General features: G+C 36.6%; 1 protein-coding gene across 1 annotated transcript in view; it reads right to left on the bottom strand.

Moving 5' to 3' along the window:
- Nucleotides 1–12,690: 12,690 nt before the first annotated feature.
- The window catches only part of viaf (viral IAP-associated factor), a 64,283-nt gene continuing 56,478 nt past the window's right edge, over nucleotides 12,691–20,495 (bottom strand). The window contains exons 6-7 of the mRNA XM_090381860.1: nucleotides 17,471–17,679; nucleotides 12,691–13,022 (exon numbers count right to left, since the gene is read on the bottom strand). Of these exons, the coding sequence (XP_090237986.1) occupies nucleotides 12,886–13,022; nucleotides 17,471–17,679 (346 nt within the window). The 3' untranslated portion in view covers nucleotides 12,691–12,885. The remainder of the gene's footprint in view (nucleotides 13,023–17,470; nucleotides 17,680–20,495) is intronic.

The raw sequence follows: 20,495 nt of genomic DNA, 5'->3' as shown, positions 1-20,495 counted from the left end.
GTGACACTATGTCTATGATAACCCCAACATTGCACTAGTCACCCATGTCAAATAGATGCACTGCCTTAGATTTAATGTGCTTCTTAACCAAGAGATTTATTCCTCCCTCCGCCTTTTTGTAATCCTCATATTCAAATTCTCCATCACTTATGCCTGAGAAGCACCATGACTGTGATATCCCCACAACATCCACACTTGATAACCGGCAGATTCAAAAATATTCACTATGCTCCTAGCATTAATGTACATGCAATATACATGCATTTGTTTTTACTCTTAGTAACCCTTACACATCCCATGTATTTCCTTAATTATATGAGGACTTTCCAACAATGTCTTCAAATCCCAGATGTCTTCCTTCCCGATGGATGCATGTACCAATAGAAGCAATGCAAGATTCTATCATGTCTAACTGTGGCTGCCATTAATCTATTAGTCTGTGTATTCTGCACCCGCCCCCAAAGCTAAGTTCTCTGACCCTCCTAACACTGACTCAAGGGTATCAGCAAATATTCTTACACCATTGTACTTAAGTGTATTTGATCCCAGTAAGAATATTCTCCATTTAACAAACACAGACCCAAGCGTTTAGGGCATAAGCCTCAAGCTATGAAGGAGTCTAGACTATGTATAAATATAGTGCAAATGCATCAGGAATACATAGCTATATCTGAATAAATCAGATTATTAATAAAACGGCATCGTTTTAAGTTATATCTCATATTGTGAATACCTTCACAACGAGTTGCCATGATATTGCACTACTTCGAATAAGTAACGCTTCACCTAAGGAGAAGACTAATGTTACTTATTCTCAGATGGATACCACCACCCAGACGGCACCGTTTCAGGGCTATTTGGCCCTTCTTCGGTGGGTGGGTAGGTACCCGAGTGATGCAATGATGGCAAAACAGTTATGAAGTATAACTCCACAATATGAGAGATGCCTGATGGTGTATCATGTATTTAGACTCAAGCGTTTAGGGCATAAGCCTCAAGCTATGAAGGAGTCTAGACTATGTATAAATATAGTGCAAATGCATCAGGAATACATAGCTATATCTGAATAAATCAGATTATTAATAAAACGGCATCGTTTTAAGTTATATCTCATATTGTGAATACCTTCATAACTTCATAACTGCAAAACAGTTATGAAGTTATACTTCATAACTGTTTTGCCATCATTGCATCACTCGGGTACCTACCCACCCACCGAAGAAGGGCCAAATAGCCCTGAAACGGTGCCGTCTGGGTGGTGGTATCCATCTGAGAATAAGTAACATTAGTCTTCTCCTTAGGTGAAGCGTTACTTATTCGAAGTAGTGCAATATCATGGCAACTCGTTGTGAAGGTATTCACAATATGAGATATAACTTAAAACGATGCCGTTTTATTAATAATCTGATTTATTCAGATATAGCTATGTATTCCTGATGCATTTGCACTATATTTATACATAGTCTAGACTCCTTCATAGCTTGAGGCTTATGCCCTAAACGCTTGAGTCTAAATACATGATACACCATCAGGCATCTCTCATATTGTGGAGTTATACTTCATAACTGTTTTGCCATCATTGCATCACTCGGGTACCTACCCACCCACCGAAGAAGGGCCAAATAGCCCTGAAACGGTGCCGTCTGGGTGGTGGTATCCATCTGAGAATAAGTAACATTAGTCTTCTCCTTAGGTGAAGCGTTACTTATTCGAAGTAGTGCAATATCATGGCAACTCGTTGTGAAGGTATTCACAATATGAGATATAACTTAAAACGATGCCGTTTTATTAATAATCTGATTTATTCAGATATAGCTATGTATTCCTGATGCATTTGCACTATATTTATACATAGTCCAAACACAGACCATGCTGAAAAAAAAAAAATTCTAACCGAATTCAGAAAATTTAAGTGATCTATACTTGATTTTCATCAGAAAAATGTTTAGGCTGAATCCTAATTCCATTTCTGAAACTTGCACCAAATTATTGCCCACCTCTATTTTTATTTCAGTTAACTGTCAGCAGGACAAATTCAAAATTGGGAAGTAATATGGGTTATGTTTTTATAGATTGCTGGATTTTTTTTTTTTATAAAAACCCCAAACATGAAGTTGAGGGTTCAGAAGATGAAAGAAGATATTTGTTGACATTAGACTTGAACTTCTGTAGACTGTAATTTTCAGGAAATACGTATGAAGGAAGGTTGTTCCAGAAAATGGCAGTTGAATGAATAAACAAGGAAGATGAAAAGTTAGTTCTGTGAGTTTGAAGTTGGACAGTAAATGGATGTTGGCTGGTGGTTGCACGTGTTCGGACTGTTTTGAAAGCAAGAGAGAGAGACAGCGGGAATTATAGAAGCCAATTCAGAAGAACAGTGCCCAGGAAAGTATCTGTAGAAAAGGCATGCAGCAGAAACAGTACATCTATGAGACAGCAAGTTAATTAATGACTCCTCTCTAACTCTGTAAGAGAGGAGTCATTAATTACCCTAACTTCCTTCTTCTGAATGGAATCTAGAAGCCTGAGAGAGGTTTTTGGGGCACCACCCAAGATGTGGGAACAATATTCCATGGTAGGGTGGATTGTACAGAGTGAACAGCTGTTTGGAAGAAAAGTAATGCCGAGAATGAAAAAGAAAACCAAGTTTTTTAGATGCAGAGGAGCAATATTTGTAATGTGCTTGTGCCAAGAGAGGATTAGAAGTCAGGGTAATCCTCAAAAGAGATATATGATTTTACCTAGAAATCGGAGTGTCACCAAAGATAAGCATAGGAGCAGAAGAATCCTTTTAAAAAGATAAAAGACAAGACTGAGTTTTAGAAGGATTGAAATCAACTAAGTTGTCTTTGCCCCACTGGAGATCAGCATTTAAGGATATTCGAGAAGTTGAAGCAGATTGAGCAGGGTAAGATTTTTCAAAATGGAAAGTGGAATGCAATGTGCTATCATCAGCAAAACTATGGATAGGATTTCCAGTCAACGGAAAAATGTCATTAATATACAAGAGGAAAAGAGTGGGGGAAAGGACTGAACCTTGGGGACCACCAGCATTAGTGGAGAAGTTAGAAGACAGAGAGACATCTACCATCACCCTCAGTGAGCGATCAGCGAGAAAAACTGGATAACCAATTACAAAAAACAGTTGGCTAACCATAAGATGGAGGCTTGTTTAGAAAAACTTTATGCCAAACACGTTCGAAAGCCTCTGAGGTGTTAAGTGCAACTGCTTGTGTTTCACCAAACTTTTAAATTCAATTTGTCCATAAATGAGTAACATAAGCTAGAATATCACCAGCGGATCGACACTGACAGAATCCATACTGGCAATCGTTGATCAGACGGAAGGTTTCTAGGTAGTTTGAGTTGGCGGTTAATTGATTTCTCCATTACTTTAGAAAGAGTAGAAGTAATTGCAATAGGACAATAATTGGAAGGGAGGGATTTGTCACCCTTTTTAGGAACTGGTTGGATATAAGCAAATTTCAAAGCAGAAGGAAAAACACCCTTGGAATAAGAAAGTGAAAAAAGGTGGCAAAGAACAGGAGTAAGTTCAGGAGCACAGGTTTTGAGAACAAGTACCATCAGGACCTGGACCTTTCTTTGCATCAAGATTCATCAAAATCCTTCTGACATCATTTTGACGGAAGACCACAGGAGGCACTGAATGGAGCATGTTGGGAATGGTGGGAGGTGTTTTACCAAGATCATTAATACATGAGTTGGAAGGAAAATGGGATGCTAGCAGGTCAGCTTTATCCTTGGCTGAAGTGACAACAGAACCATCTGGTTTTGATAGATGTCGGAGCAGAGATGGGCAAAAGTTGAAGCCAATAGCTTTCGCAAGAGACCAGAATGCTCGGTTACCATTAGGGTAAGAAGCAAGTTTTCTACTCTTAGTCTGTTCAAACTCTAGTTTGGACTGATTAATAACTGCTTTACAATTGTTGCGAGCTTTGGTGTAGGCAGAAAATGAAACTGATGAATTTGAAACAAGCCAATTACGATATGCAACGTTCTTCTCTTGAACAGCCTTAGCACATTCATTGGAAAACCAAAGTTTAGGTAGAGAAGAGATTTTAAAGTGGAGTGTGGAATAAAGGATCCCATTCCTACAAGAATAATTTCACTGACACAATCTGAGCAAACGTTGACATCAGAAGTTTTGAAAGAGTAATCCAACCAAGGAAAATAATAAAAGAAATCTAGCAAGTCATCCCATTTTGCATTCTTGTAATGCCAAACAATACGAGGCTGGGAATAGCCATGAGATAAAGGCTCCATTGGAGAAGAGACAATCACCAAGTTGTGATCTGAGGTGACTAAAGGACCACTCACTTCGACTGTGTACTTAGAAGGGTTGTTTGTGAGAAAAAGATCAAGCGTGTTGGCTGTACGATTAGGATTGTCCGGTATACTTGTAGGTAAATGAACAATCTGTGCAAGGTCATTAGTAATTGCAAAAGCCTCAGCATTTCGACCAGCTGGGTCAGTGTGTCTAGAAAATGGAAGCCAGCTGGAGCTGATTGTGAAATATTTTTTATAATAATCTTATGACTTGTAGTAAATTACTCACGCTCCCCTCACTGTTTAGGAGAGTTGGATCGGAGGAAACTCAAGTTGCAAAGAGAGGAAGTGAAAGAGTGATTTATGAATTTGACACAATGATGTAGAGAGATCTTAAGCCAGAGAAGATCGAAAAGAGGAGATTCCAAATTGCCAAGTCTCTGACAGGGAATATCGGAACGGACATATGCACAAGTACCACCTTTGAGGCAAAAGGAATCATACAGCGAATAATTTGGGCAACTGAGATGAGCAGCAGTTGAATCAACCAATAACTGAGATTCTGTCAGAAAAAGTACATGGGGTTTGGCAGACTGCAAGTGGAAATGGACGTCATTGAGATTAGAATTGAGACCACGTATATTTGTGAAATGAACTAGGAAGTGTTTGGGAGGTTTAGATCTTTTTTCAGATAAGCTTGTTCTATTAGTTTGACAATTCATGGTGTATTCAATAGTAAGAAAAATTGGTGGGGGGAGAGACATGCTGTATGAAGTAATGAAATTTTTGGATATGGCGTACACATGGTAAGAATATACCCAGATCTTTGACATAGCATGGCCTCAACAATGCCTCCCCCCCCCCCCCCCCGCATACACACTACTCGGACTCCCTCCAGCCACTATCTGGCAGAGTAGAGGTAGCAAGACTATACACTAGCTGATCCAGAAGCCTTCTAAAGAGTTTCCAATAGGTTCGGTCCAGTGTACTAACTAGCGGCCGGCTTACGAACACTGTTTTAGAGCTGTACCCTCGAAATGTAAGGAAGATTGGATCCTGCCATGATGTTCATCATAATCTCAAATGTCATCAGTCATACTGCATGATGGAAGAGGTGGGGAAGGGTTGATTGGAACTCAGCTCTGGAGACTAAACATGGGTTGCACCACTTCAAGCCTCCAATAAGCAAAGTGGTGGTATTGCACCAGTTGATGAGAGTCATCTACCACCTAGTACTGCCTGGTAACACAGAGGGGCAGCATTCCTCCATGTGGTGTGGGTGCCACACCTCGACCCCTGCTTATGTTCGTTCACGCCCGGGGTAGTCACCCACAGCGTGCTTGTGCATGGAGGTTATACCCAGGATTACTAACAGTCCCACCATCATGAAGGTGCAAGCAGGAAGGTGGATTCTTACAGTAAAGAGAAATGTTTTAGCTTCTTTTTAAGGTTTTAATTCTGATTTTTTTAAAATTCTTTTTGGGAGAGGGAAGAAAGCACTTCATTAATTTTTATTTTCAATGTATATTTAAGTTCCCAGAAATTTCCAGTTTTTTTGGGAATGTAGAAGTACACCGATGAGCCAAAAACATTATGACCAGCTAGTCAATATGCAAATTGAAGCAACTGCAGATTAACTACGGGTCGGGACATGGTATAAATAATACCTGATACTGAGCTCCATTAATCTATGTTTCTCTTGTTCTTCAGATGGGAAAGGCAGCAGACTTAAGTGACTTTGACAGTGGCCAAATTGTAATGGCTAGACGACTGGGTCAGAGCATATCCGAAATGGCACGCCCATGGTCAGCGATGGTTACTACCTACCAAAAGTGGTCCAAGGAGAGAAAACCCACAAACTGCCGGTGTGTTGTTGGACGACCACAGCTCATCGAGGTGAGAGAAGGCTCTCCCAGATGGTATGTGGCAACAGAAGGGCAACTGTGGCATAACTCGCCAGTAACTGGAATGCTGGTGACGGGAGTAATGTGTCCCAACACACAGTACATTGAAGCCTGTTGAAAATGGGGCTGCGTAGCCGCAGGTTGCTCCGAATGTCCATGCCAACCATGGCTCACCAGCGACAGCGCCTGCAATGGGCACACCAACATCGAAACTGGACCGTGAGTGATTGAAAGAAGGTTGTCTGGTCCAAGATGAATCATGTTTCCTGTTGCACTATGTGGACAGCCAGGTACGTGTGCGTCATTTACCTGAGGAAGTATGGCACCTGGATGCACTATGGGAAGAAAACAAGCCGGTGGCGGCAGTGTCATGCTTTGGGCAATGTTCTGCTGGGATACCCTGAGTCCGGTCAACCATGTGCCGGACACTCTGACATCTACCACCTAAACATCATTGCTGACCAGGTAAACCCTTTCATGGCAACGGTGTTCCCCTCTGGCAGTGCCGTCTTTCAGCAGGATAATGCATCATGCCACACCACCCGGATTATTCAAGACTGGTTCACGGAACATGAGGAAGACTTCCAGGTATTGCCCTGGCCTCCAAATTCCCCAGACATCAATCCCATCTAGCATCTGTGTTTTGTGTTGGAACAGCAACTCCGATCTGCGGCGTCTCAACCACGGACCTTAAAGGAGTTAAAGGATCTGCTTGTTATGTGTTGGTAACAGGTACCACAAGACATATTTAGAAATCTTGTAACATCCATGCCTCGCCAGGTACGAGCTGTTTTAGCTGCACATGGAAGACCAACCTCGTTTTAGGTAGGTGGTCATAATGTTTTGGTTCATCAGTGTAGGTGACTTTATATTTATTTTCTTTCTTCTTTCATTTCTGTAGTTTAGTTCTATTTTGACCTCATGAGAATCACCCAAAGTTGATTCAGAAACAGTGGCATTTATTTCACTGAATTGTACTAGATGTTGATATGTATGTATATACATGCACACACTGTGCATTTGAATTATTTAGTTCACAATAAAGTAATGACACAAACAAATATGGTACAGAAGTGTTTTTATTACACAATTTATCTGACGTTAACAACCCACGTTATGCCTTTCACAAAATATATTTTTGCAGGTATTCTTGGACTTTGTTATACTGATACCCTTTAAAATGATAAATGAATCTGTGACCCAAACATCAGACTATAAGTAAAACTAATTATTTTGTTTGGGTTAGAGAGTGAAAGATATAAATATACCATTTACTTTTAATTATTTTAATTAAATTTTAATCTATATATCATATAAAGCAATGATCCTTACAACTTTAAAAAATAAAGCTGTTTTGGAAATAAACAAAAAACAATCACATTTAAAACCTGATGCAAATTTTAAAAAATATTCAACACTCCCCCACTTAAGTTACACACATCCCTTGGGGGCCAAGAGTCACTTTTTGAGAGCCCCTGCGTTGTGTTTATCTTAAATTATGAATATATGATATATATTAAATGTTTATATTTTATTAACACAAGAAAAGTAGAACAAGCATTAAGGAAAAACAAAGGACTTAAATCAGCAGCCATGAGCAGTAATACAGAAAGACAAATGATACTGAAACTGAAGAATAGCGATGGTGTACTTATAAATAGCAGAAGACTACTATAGAGAATTATACAAGAAGCCAGGGAATGATGCCAGCAGTGGGGAAGATGGATCGCAAATTAGCAACACATGCGGCATATCCGATATTCTTCCTGATGAGGTAGAACATGCATTGAAGAAAATGAAGAATCAGAAAGTCCCAGGGGAAGATGAAGTTACTGTAGAGTTGTTAAAATTGGGAGGAAGAGATATAACACAAAAACTGGCAAGGCTCTTCACAACGCGCGTTAGAAAAGGTGTGATGCCTAAGCAGTGGAATAATGCAATCATAGTTTTGCTGCATAAGAAAGGAGATAAATCAGAAATTGGAAATTATAGACCAATTAGCTTGTTATCCCATATCTATAAGTTGTTCACAAGGGTCATTACTAACAGATTAGAAAGAATACTTGATGTGAATCAACCGAAAGAGCAAGCTGGCTTTAGGACAGGATTCTCAACTATGGATCACCTTCACGTAATATCACAGCTAATGGAGAAAGCAAATGAATATAAAACGCCATTATGCCTGGCATTTGTGGATTATGAAAAGGCATTTGACTCCATACAGCATAAGGCAATGTTTCGGGCACTGGAAAGACAAGGCATAGATACTCCATATATTACGATTTTGAAGAAAATATATGACAGTGCTACATCCTTTATTAGACTAGACAAAGACAGTAGCAAATTTAAAATAGAGAAAGGAGTTCGACAAGGAGACACAATATCTCCGAAGCTGTTTACTGCTGCCCTTGAGGAAGCTTTCAGAAGATTAGACTAGTTGCAGAAAGGAGTCAATGTGAACGGAGAGTAGCTAAACCATTTACGATTTGCAGATGACACTGTGGTCGTAAGCCACGATCCCAAGGAATTAGAGGAAAATTTTAATCATTTATGCACAGTTATACGGATTTTGGACTAAAGATGAACATGGCTAAAACAAAAGTAATGATGAACAAGTATGCCACAGAAAGCAACATAATGATTGAAGGAGCAGTAATTGAAAAGGTGGAGTCATATACTTATCTGGGACAAGTTATTAGCTTTAATAATAATAAATGGCTGGATGGATGCATTCCGGAAATATAGTCACATACTGAAGTGCGATATCCCAGTTTATCTGAAATGTAAAATAATGAACCAATGTATACTCCCCACCATGACTTATGGAAGTGAAACTTGGGCACTCGCCAAAAGAATGGAAGAGAAACTGAGAACTACACAGCGAAGAATGAAACAAATTATATTGGGAATCAGACTGTTAGATAAGAAGAGAAAGACATGGATTCGGCAGCAAACTCAAGTAAAGGACATTCTTATCAAAACTAAAGAACTAAAATGGTCTTGTGCAGGACACAGCTCGAAGACATGATGACAGATGGACTAAGAAAATAACAGAATGGTACCCAAGAGGAACCAAAAGAAAACCTGGAAGACAACGGCAGAGATGGATAGACGAAATTCATGAGTTTGTGAGTAGTAAATGGATGGCCATTGAACAAAACAGAAGGAACTGAAAAGTTGCTGAAGAGGCCTTCATCCTGCAGTGGATTGAAAATGTATATTTGTAAAATAATAAGAGACGTTTTACCTCAATATAGTATGTAAAACACTTCTGTATGATACTCTCCAGAAATGAAAACAAAAAATCAAAAAACTTACATTAGAGTACCAAATAATTTAAAAAATAATTAAAAATCAATTGAACACAATAAAACTCAATTTAACACAATTAAATATCAATTTAACGCAATTAAAAATAAGAAAATTAATTAAAAGAATTTAACGAAAAATTACAATTTTTTTCAGGGGTAAATTTTGGATACGTTCCATTATTGAGGTAGAAAACAGTACAGCAAACCCCCGCTATTCGCGGGGGTTACGTTCCTGAGAAATTCCGCGAATACCGAAAACGCGAATACTGAGTTATGGCTCCCATAGTAATAAAGGGGTTCCGTTCCAAAGTATGAAATATATAAGAAAAACTAGTCTAAAATTTTGTCTATGTATGTATTATATGTACCTTCATAATATGACTATGTACATAGACAGGACATAGTGAAATGCAAGCATATGGCAACGAAATGAAAATAAGAAACAATTTAATATTAAATGTAATATTTATTAGAAATTTCAAACAAATCTTTCAAACCAGTGCCTTTGCTAGCTAAAAAGCTTATCCTGCCAGTGCTATCACCAGTTTCGCTAGTGTTGATAAAGGAGTTTTGCCTTTTCACGAATGATGAGTGATCTTAACGGAATTTTATTTTGAGTTCGGTCTTCTATCCACAGATTTTAAGCCTTTTCCATTTTTTCTAATTTAACATCACGAGTTACAGAGCAAATTTTTGAAGCAATTAGCGCGTTTTCACGGACACTACGGCAGATTTTTTCTTCCGATTTCTTCATTGATCAAGAAATCGCTTGACTCATTGATTTTATAATGTTTTGCCACTGAGGAGACACTTTCACCATTAGAAATTTTATCTAATAACTCATTTTATTCGCTAATGTCATCACGTTCTTTGATCTTTTCACATTTCCCTTGTTATTCGTAACCATATTTTTGTACGGGTTAGAAAGAACTTGTCCACAATAAAGTCACTTTCTTCCATTAACACACTCGAAAAAGTCTGTTTTACACTGCAAAACGGTAGATTTATCACTTTTTTAGGCATATCAAATTTATAAATTGATAAATTTATTCAGTTTATAAGCATATAAATTAAAAGCAAACGACGAAACCTTCCATGACAAGCGCATAACACATACTAAACGAGGATTAGCGAGAAACATCCACGCTCGCGATTTTGTCACCCCTCTCCCCCACCCACTGAGCGCTGTTTTGACCGGGAAAGATAATTTTAGCCACGCCCATGTTTTTTTATGGCGGTAAATGTTCACGGCGCTTTAAAATTCACATTTTTTTAAGGCTTCATTTTATATTAAATTAGCGACCGCGAATACAGATACCGCGAATAGCGGGGGTTTACTGTACAGAAAATAGTGTTACAGTGCCTGCCTTCCTTATCCACAGATTGTTTTCCAAAGGGTAAGTTCCAGGAGAATGAAGCAGGCTATTAATTGTACCAATATATAAAAGGGAAATAAAGCTATGCAGAAAATAAGAAAAGCATTTTACTCTTTGATGAAACAGTAACATTTATTCAAGTAATATAGAGAAGGTTAGTATTGTTGAATGTAACTTTGGTCAAAAACAGGTTTCAGACCAACTGAGGATGGAGGAGGAATGTCTGGATCAAATATTTGAAGTGGCAAGGGAAGGCCAAGATAGTCTGAAATCTTATCAGGATAAAACATCTACATTAAAAATAATAGCTAATCTCATCACCAAGAAAGGATAGTTATGAGATTAGCTATCACTTGATGATGTCAAGCAAGTTCTTACAAGAATAAGGCCAGCATGAAAGAAAGCAGTGGAAAGCCGATAATTGAGGACTGATTTGTACTATTAAAGAAACCACTCCTACTAATATAACAGGTTTGGATGACAATGATGAAAATTGTTAGCAGCAAGCAAGTTAATGACATCTACACACAGCTTGATGTCATTAACTCTATGAGATGCAGAGTGCTGACCTTACATAAAATTTACTTTTTATATTTATTATTTAATACAACTAGCCCTGAAAATGGATGGTGTTCCAGCATCAAGCCCACACCTGGGTGCTGCAGGTTAGCCTGACTCTAATAACCAAAGATCTAAAAAAACTATACCACGAATGAAATCAGCAGAAAACGTTATGTGGCAGAATAGGAGGATCGTAGTGGCATGTGCGAATGGTGCCAGGCGTAATCCCGCCGGGAGCTACCGCTGGTACAGATCGTGATGGTGGTAGAAAATACTTGAATAACTGTATTAAATCAAGAACTGAGGCAGCCTAAATTTAAAAGTAGGATGTAGATTTTTTAACCATATTAAACCAAAAAGTGAAAGGCACATAAATCAATAAATAACTACATACAGAACTCTCTGTAACTATTTATGCCCATAAATGTTGTATGACATTAATGGGTAAATTAAAAATAGTAGTAGTATGAAATGCACCATACATGAATGAGGAAAACTTTTTATACAAATTTCTTAATTTAAGACAACTGAAAAAAATTCTTATTATGAATGACATTATCAGTCCTTTGCCCGATAGTAAACATTTTTAAGTTATTTGCAAATATCAAAGAACATTCTTCACCAGTTACTAAATTATACATTGGCATATTTCATTTACAACTAAGTGCTGTATACAAAGCTAAACAAACAAAAAAAAAAAAAAAAAACAACCAGTTAAATAATCAGAATATATTTTAATGTAATTATACACTGAATTTTGTTCACTTATAATTAAACTATGACATATTAGGAAATTTAGAAATGATACAATGTAGTAAAAAAACATTATAATGACAAACACTGTTTAAATTAGAATTAAAAATAGCAGAATGCCATTTATAACAATTTAAGTCACTCCATCAAAATATGTATTTAATTTTAATTTTTGATTAAAATTAATTTTAATCAAAATTAATTATTGTTTTTAATACTTTTCAAAATGTCATAAACCAATTTCACAATAACTTAAACTATGAGTTATCCATAACTGAAAAAATTATTTAAAACTTAAAATTTCAGATTACAGTATACTGTTCAGGCTTGATCATTCCTTGCATTATGAAATATGTATGCAATAAAGAGTTCTACTTCTTCTTATGTTGCTTTCCAAAATTATATGCTTTTAGAAAAGGAAAAAAAAAAAGATTTTCTGAGAAATAACAAAGATGAATCTAAATTTTATTGATTCAGCATTAAAAGAGTGTAGGGGGGAAAAAGTGCAGAAATAAAAATGGTTAACAACTTTTTAAAACACTGTTCTCTTTCTATAGCTATCTGAATAATATTATATACTAAAGGATTGCAGAATAATAACACAAATAAATAAACATGAAAGAATACAATTAATATTATGATAATATAAATTAATATGAAAGAACACCATCATCACACATTACTTTTCCTTTGCTACCAGTCATTATCATCATCATCATCCAAATCCTTACTCTTCAAAGAAGACAATAAAACACATTTAGCTTTAGGGTGGGGATCTGATTCTAGTTCAGTTGGAACAGCTCCTGCTTCACCTAACATCCATTCTAGTTCTAGAGCAGATTAAAAAATACAAAAAAAAAAAATAAGATACAGATGTAGGGTAAACAAAGTAAAATTAATTTTATACAGTGTAGATGTGCAATTTCTAAAAATAAGTTACAACTTACTAAATAATTTCTGCAAAATTCAATTTGGTTTTTGTTACGAGTATGTTTCTTTGTGTTATTACAAAAATGCAACATAACAAAAACCAAAAATAGAAAGAAAATTAAGAGAAGAAAATGGAACTTGCACAGAACTTAAACTGCCACTGTGATAAAATAAATGCAGCATCGCACTGTTCACATTAAGATTTAATGCGAACAGCCTGGTTTCTATATAGTAGCAGTTAAACTATTCACACTATTGTGCTTGTAACAGGATTGTGCAGTCCGACAGGAAGTTCTCTGAATAATGCAAACAAGCTGCTAGATAGCTCATAGAGTTCTACAAATGATGTACAAGGACTTTGCCAGCAGTGATAAAGAGGTGATTATCCTGTTGTATGCAGCTATTATTTGGCCCCATCTGTAATACAGCATAAAGATTTGGAAACTTTTTAGGAAGGACACGAATCTGCTGAAAAGTGAAAAAAAAAAAAGTACGAGTTGGGACACAAAAGGATATTCTCACCAAGGAAGACTGAGTTCTAAACTGAATTCTCTGGAAACTAGCATCTTATACGGTGACCTATCTGAAGTGTCTAAGGTTTTGAAAGCAGTTAAGCAAACTAAATACTATGCATCTTTACTCTTTTTCAGTGACACACACACAAGGGGCATAAATTTAATTTAAATTTAGCAAGAGTGTAATCGACTGTTTCTGGGTTGTATCTGACATTTTAAAGATAATTATTTATGAGTAGGATGGTAGGTGCATCAGTGTAAAATGATGAAGGCAGAGATAAGTGTAGTGCCTACATCACACACAGAGAGTGAAGGCCAACTTCTGTGGTACCAAGTAATACTACACTCGGAAAAACCTATCTTCGTAGGGCATAATTACTACAATGGAAACAAGGAGGAATTAAGAGAACCAGAAGGTAATCTAGTTATTGTATATGCTTACTGATTTATTTGTTCATATCTAAAATATTAACTGCCACGAAACACTACAGTCGTGTCTTACAATGGGAGCACACGATTGTACCATTTCAGATTTATTTTAAACTTCGTGAGGATAAAGTATTAAAACAAAATGATGGAGTTATCTCCACCATATTCAGAAATCCCACAAGAAAAAAATCAAGAGATCAAAAAACAAATTCCAGTTATAACCTCAAAGGGCTGTCATGGTACCTGCCAATCGTTTTGCTGATTGATTTCCAGATTTTTTTGGGATGGCACTGTATGCTTTACTGTTGAAGCAAAACACACGCAGGAAGCTTTTTTTGCTGGACCACCTAACATATTGCAGTTTTGCACGAGCCTATTTATATTGGAGAAGGTTTGCATGGTTGGGTTGTGACAGAAGTTGTTCCAGGTCTTGCTACGTTTTTTTTTTGCTGTAAGGCAATCTTCATCACACCAGGTTTTTGGGTGAATTGGTAATTTTGTGGATGTTCTAGGGATAGCACTTTCAGCAGCATGCAGTATTTTCTCTGTGACATATGTCATTATTGGATAATTTCTGATCTAATGTTGCTAAAATCAGGTATTTTGCCCAATCAACTTTCTCCAGTTTCCATTTTGAGTTTCTATAAGAATGAGCTAGAATTTTATCTAACAGTTTAACCAGCATCGAAAAGTGGTCACTACAAAGAGGATTAATGGTTGCTCTTCACTTAACTATTGGGAAGAGGATCAGAGAGCATACTGCTAATTGCACTGTCAGTGCCTGATGGATTATGCATATATGTGAATGATAGGTAGGTGAATGATTAAGGAGAGATTACTGTCACATATGAATTTCTCAATTAGTTGGCCTTTACTATTTATGTCGTCCTTTCCCTACACAAAGTACAATGGCCATTGAAATCTCCTAAAATACAATAAGGTGTTGGTAATTCTGTTGCAAGGCTGTTGAGATCATTACATTGCATGTTATAATTTGGCAGTATACGCAAAGAACAGATTGTGATGTACATACAGCAATCTGGACAGCTACAGCTTCTAAGGGCATGTTAAGTAGCACATGTTTGGTGGGTGTGTGCAGTTTGATGAGAATTGCACCTCCACCACGATCTGTGCTTTGATGGATTCTGTCCTTTCTAATAACACAGCGATTACTATCTAAAGATAGCACATTTGTAAACCTGTGGGATGTTAAATGGTTTTAAATACACTCCCTGCCTGAAAGTCTGGAATCACTGCATATGACAAGTTTTTGAAATTAGCTATGACAATGTAAAGCTTAATATAAAAAAGCAACACACTACAAAATATTTAAAGATTTTTTATTAAGCATTTAAAAACTTACAGCAAAAAAAATATTGAAATGATTAACATTAACAACAACTATACTGATTTTTCATCAAAATATCCTCTTCCAGATTTTATCACTGCCTTACGCAGATATTCTGGCAATCACTTTTATAACAGTATCTTGACTAACGTTATTCCAAACAATCTGCAAGGTTCCCCATAAATTTTGTGAAGATGGGCAGACTTCACGGTCTAGATGATAAAAGCTCTATTAGGTTTAAGCCAGGCGATTGGGATATATATATACCATAATTTGCAATACCCCCTCCTCTAATTCAGTTTCTAGAAAGCCCTGCACAGCTTACAGCTGATTTCAGATCACTGTCTTGTTGTAACATGAAATTTCCTCCACAAAGCTGGAGTCCAGAGGATATTCAATTGAGGTGTCTTGTGCACCTTTCTGGAATATTTTTGAATATTCTACAAATTTCTTAAATATTATTTAGGTTTTCTGATTTTACACTTAACAGAAAATATTTTAATAAAAATTGTAAACAGATTGGTCCTGTTTTAATAAAAAATTTGAAAATTAAGAAAAATGAAATGTGATTCAAACTTGTAGGTTGGAGTGCTGGTCTCCTAAAGACACATATTGAGATATGAGATCAGTGAAGACCACTGATGTTGGTATGGAAACCACAGAAATTTTGGATCGTTTCCGAAGAGCTGAGGTCTTGCATTATTCTGCCTTTTATTGGGCACAGTTTTCCAGTATCCATGTCCTCTTCAACAAATATTTCGAGCATGGTATCACCTGATGGGGTTTCCCTGTCTATATCAATTTCGTTGCAGGGGTTAGGTGAATTGATATTTTGAGTTTCTTTATTTCCTTGTTGGGAAGGTTTCTCACAAGTGGTACTCAGACTGGTGTGTTCACATTTTTATCCTGTGTCGACAGGGAGGTGAGTAATTTTCTTGCATGATTTTAAAAAGAATCACTTGGAAGTAATGTTAAATCTGCTTGTGTTTCAACTGATTGGTATTTGTGATTTACTCATGCATAAGAAGGCTTATCTGACCAAGTTGGTCATGAGAATCATTTTTCTTCTTGGTAGATAATGTCATGTTCTACTTTATGATTTTGGATTTCTTTCTCATTTTTACAGCAACTGCATGCTTGGGAATAAGCAGGGCGATCCATTTGGCAGTTTGGGCATTTCATTTGGGTCGCATAGCATTCCTGACAGTTCCAGTCTAGTGATCTGCATTTGGCACAAATAGGAATCCCCTTACAAGCTGTTTGGGAGTGCCAAATTTCTGATTTGGGATGTACAGCCTGATAATTAGGTATCCAGCTTTAATGGATGTCAGGCACTGTGGCAAGTTGAAAGTAATAAGTTTCAAGTAGGGATGAGGCTACAGTCTCACCCAGTAGAGATCCTCCTAACCTCGACAACTTCTTCTCTGATAACTCATTTAGCATCTTCATCTTCAGAAACATTAAGGAGGTCCCAGCACGAGATTACTCCTTTCAAGGTATTCAGGCATTTTTTAAAGCTATTCAGGGGTACCAAGATTGAAAGCTTTCAAAAACAGGTAACTTTCATTAGGCATTCAGAGAGTGTCTAGGATTAGCAATTTCTAGAAGTATATTCCCCTGACATTAGATGCTTAACCATCCTGGGCAATCTAGAAATGCTCTTCAGTTCTTTCTGGATTCTGAATGGTAACAGTTTACTTGCAATCATTTCACTGCTGCAGCAAGTTATTAAATCAGTCAGTGCCAGGTATGTCATTTCATCAGTTTTTTTGATATTTGGCTGTGAGGGGAATAGGTTCCTCATCTTTGCATCCTGTTATGTTTATCTGACAACCCAATGGCTTCCTGGGTTTTATGGGAGTTAGTTCAGTCCATTTTGGCCTGGACAGGAGAACTTAACACAACCAGGTTACCAGGCCTGACACAAAACAAAAAAATTTTTTTCATAAAATAAAACATTTTTTTCACAAAACAAAACAAAGTTTTTCCATAAAGTAAAACATTATTTTCATTTAAACTGATTTTAAAATAATTATCAAATTTTAAAAATTATTACCATCTATTTTCAGGTTTGTGCCACCAAACGAACTGGGTCCTATTAGCTGTTTCTTTAGTGTGCCATCAAAATATATGAAAATACTAGGCAAGTTGTGATCTGGGAAATTTGGTATACAAGTGGATGAGATACTTTTTAAAAATTTGGTTGCAGGAAACTTTCTTGACAGCTGCTCAATGTACTGATTGATTAAACTGCATAGAGGAATCCTGAAATTAAATATATAGTGTTATTTTCTATTTTTTTTAAAATTACAATATAAAAAGTTATCACAATAATTAACACTATTTCATATATCATTATTTATCATATATACCAGGGGTCAGCAAACTTTTTCTGTAAAGGACCAGAGAGTAAACATTTTAGACTTTGCGAGTCAAAAGGCAAAATGAGTATAATTTTTTGGAATACAGGTCTACTAATGAGAAGAATGGAATTCTTTTTTTTTTTTTTTGGGAAAATACTTCACTTAATTGAGGTTCAAAGTTAGTGTTCCCTATCACCAAAATCAATTGCAAATGTCCATCAGTTAATGCCGATTGGTAATGAGATTTTATTTTTATATTCATCACTTGGAAGGCATTTATAGAATTCTATTAGATTCTTCTCTTGATATTGGCCTTTTAGAATGTCATTACATTGAAGATTAATCATTTCCAATTGAAAGTTAGGTGGAAGCACCTCAATTGCACAGTTAAAAGGATTTTGAAATATGCTAATTTATTTTGCACTTGCATCAAGGTCTGAAAAACGCTGCTGAAACTGTAGTTTGAGCTCAGAAATTCTGTCCTCTGCACATTTGTATGGGAGTGGAGATCTCGCTTCTTGTTTTAACTTTTGACAGTACAAAAAGTATATAAAGCGGCTTAACATTACTTGAGATTCAAAATACGTTAGTTGTCATCAAAATGACTTTACTGCAGTATACATTTTGCATATAATCGCTGTTTTGCTTTGAATTTTAGGTTGAATTCATTAAGATACATTTGTAAAATTGATTTGAATTGTGTTAAATTGGTTTTTAATTATTTATTTTTTACTCTAATATAAGTTTTCGATTTTTTCGTTTTAATTTCTGGAGATCTGGAGAGTATCATACGGAAGTGTTCTATGTACTATATTGAGGTAAACTCCTCTTATTATTTTACAAATATTAATATCAACGTAGAACGTATTGAGTATTACATCTCTGATTCATACTATCTAATTAAGATACATTATAAAGTCTGCAGCAAAAGTTAATTTCCAAAGCCATTCAGTGTTTGATAATAGCAGACGAGGGCAGTTCTTCTTGTTCAGAAAAATTTTAATCTTGGCCCTGAGCTCAAAAAAAATCGCAATAAAACTTTACCACTGCTAAGCCATTGAACTGCTTTGTGGTAAGGGAAGTCAGGATATTCAGCTTCTATTTCTGTCGTGTCGTGTCATTGATCCAGAATCACTACTGGTTAAATGACATGACAGATTCGTATATTTTCCGCAAACTACCTGCTGATAAATAATACAATGAATAACCATAGGCTTTAAACTTCTTGCATTTTCACAAGCTTCGTAAATTTGTCCAACTAAGCCTTTTCCTGCTCCAAACATCAGTTGTATCACATCTTAGCAGATTCCGCTTCAGGTTGTACTGAATTAATGTTTTCTCAACTTCTTTGAAAATATTCTCACCTGTTGTTCCATGCAGAGTATTCATAGAGACTAATTCTTCATTCATTTTGAAGTCTGCATTGACTCCTCAAATAAACAACTGAGCAGTATCGGAAACATCTGTCAATTCATCAAGAGCCAAGGAAAACCACTCAAAATCATTTGCCTTGTTTTTAATTGACTACTGATATTGCTCCAAATGTCCCCAACTCTTCGAGCAACTGTTCTCACAAAAGGAATCTTTAACAAGTCTATTTCTTCAGCTGCTGCAATCAAACACGATTTAATTAACTCACCATCAGTAAACAGCTTTCCTTGTTTGGCTAGCAAATGAGCCACTCAGAAACTTACTTTGGTTGCAGCCTAATTTTCATTTTTTTATTTTTGCAAAGAAATTCTGCTGTGATGAGACTGACTGTTGCATTGACTGTTACTTTCCTGTGAGTTGGAATATTGTGATGAGTGCTTAGTTTGGTAGTCAACGTATATTATATTCTTTTAGCACCGCTATTGTGTCATTACATAATAAACAAATGTTTTGGCATTTAATTTGATAACAAAATAATTCACACTCCACAGAGCATTAAAAGTGCGACATTCAAAGTCCACTTTTCTCTTCTTTTCTTGTTTTGACATGATGGGTACATACTGGTAATAAAATAAAAATAAAATGTGGTACAGCAAAACAGATGCCACTCAAAATACTGTCAAGTTATCACTGCAATTTGTAATGCACCGAGCAGCAGTGTGAAGCAATGAGAGTGCCATATACGGTCTCTGTCGCAACTAGTGAACTTTGCCATTTTAGCACGAAAGCAGCCATAGACAATACGTAAATGAATTAGCATGGCTGTGTTTCCAATAAAAATTTATTCGAGGACACTGAAATTTGAATTTCATAATATTTTCACATTGTCAAGAAATATTATTCTTCTTTTGATTTTTTTTTCAATCATTCAAAAATATAAAAACCATCCTTAGCGGGCTGTACAAAAACAGGCAAAGGGCTGGATTTGGCCGAGGGCCATAGTTTGCCGGGGTCTGATATATACCATCAATACAGGTAGCCCTCAATTTACTTCGGGGTTAGGTTCCTGGGGACACAGGCGCAAATGGAACCCTTTATATAAAGGAGTCAATCGGAAATCACAGGGTTAGGTGGCGCCTCCGTAGCCAGGTGGGCAGGAGCAGCAGTGCGTAGCACACGCTTCTTGATCAGAGCGGGATTTGAGCCCATGACTACCAAATACGGAGGATGTGGAAAGGTCGGGAAATGACCACTGCATATCCCCGGAGTGGCCTTAGTTGCTAATGCTCCTAAAAATCAAATAACAACAACAGGGTTAGGTTCCAGACACCTACCACTTTGCATCGA

This window comes from Mastigoproctus giganteus, chromosome 1 (genome assembly GCF_048544385.1).
Source record: "Mastigoproctus giganteus isolate SK-2022 chromosome 1, ASM4854438v1, whole genome shotgun sequence".
NCBI classification, from domain to species: domain Eukaryota; kingdom Metazoa; phylum Arthropoda; class Arachnida; order Uropygi; family Thelyphonidae; genus Mastigoproctus; species Mastigoproctus giganteus.
The sequence above is the reverse complement of the archived record's forward strand: the minus strand, read 5'-3'. Positions and strand labels throughout refer to the sequence as shown.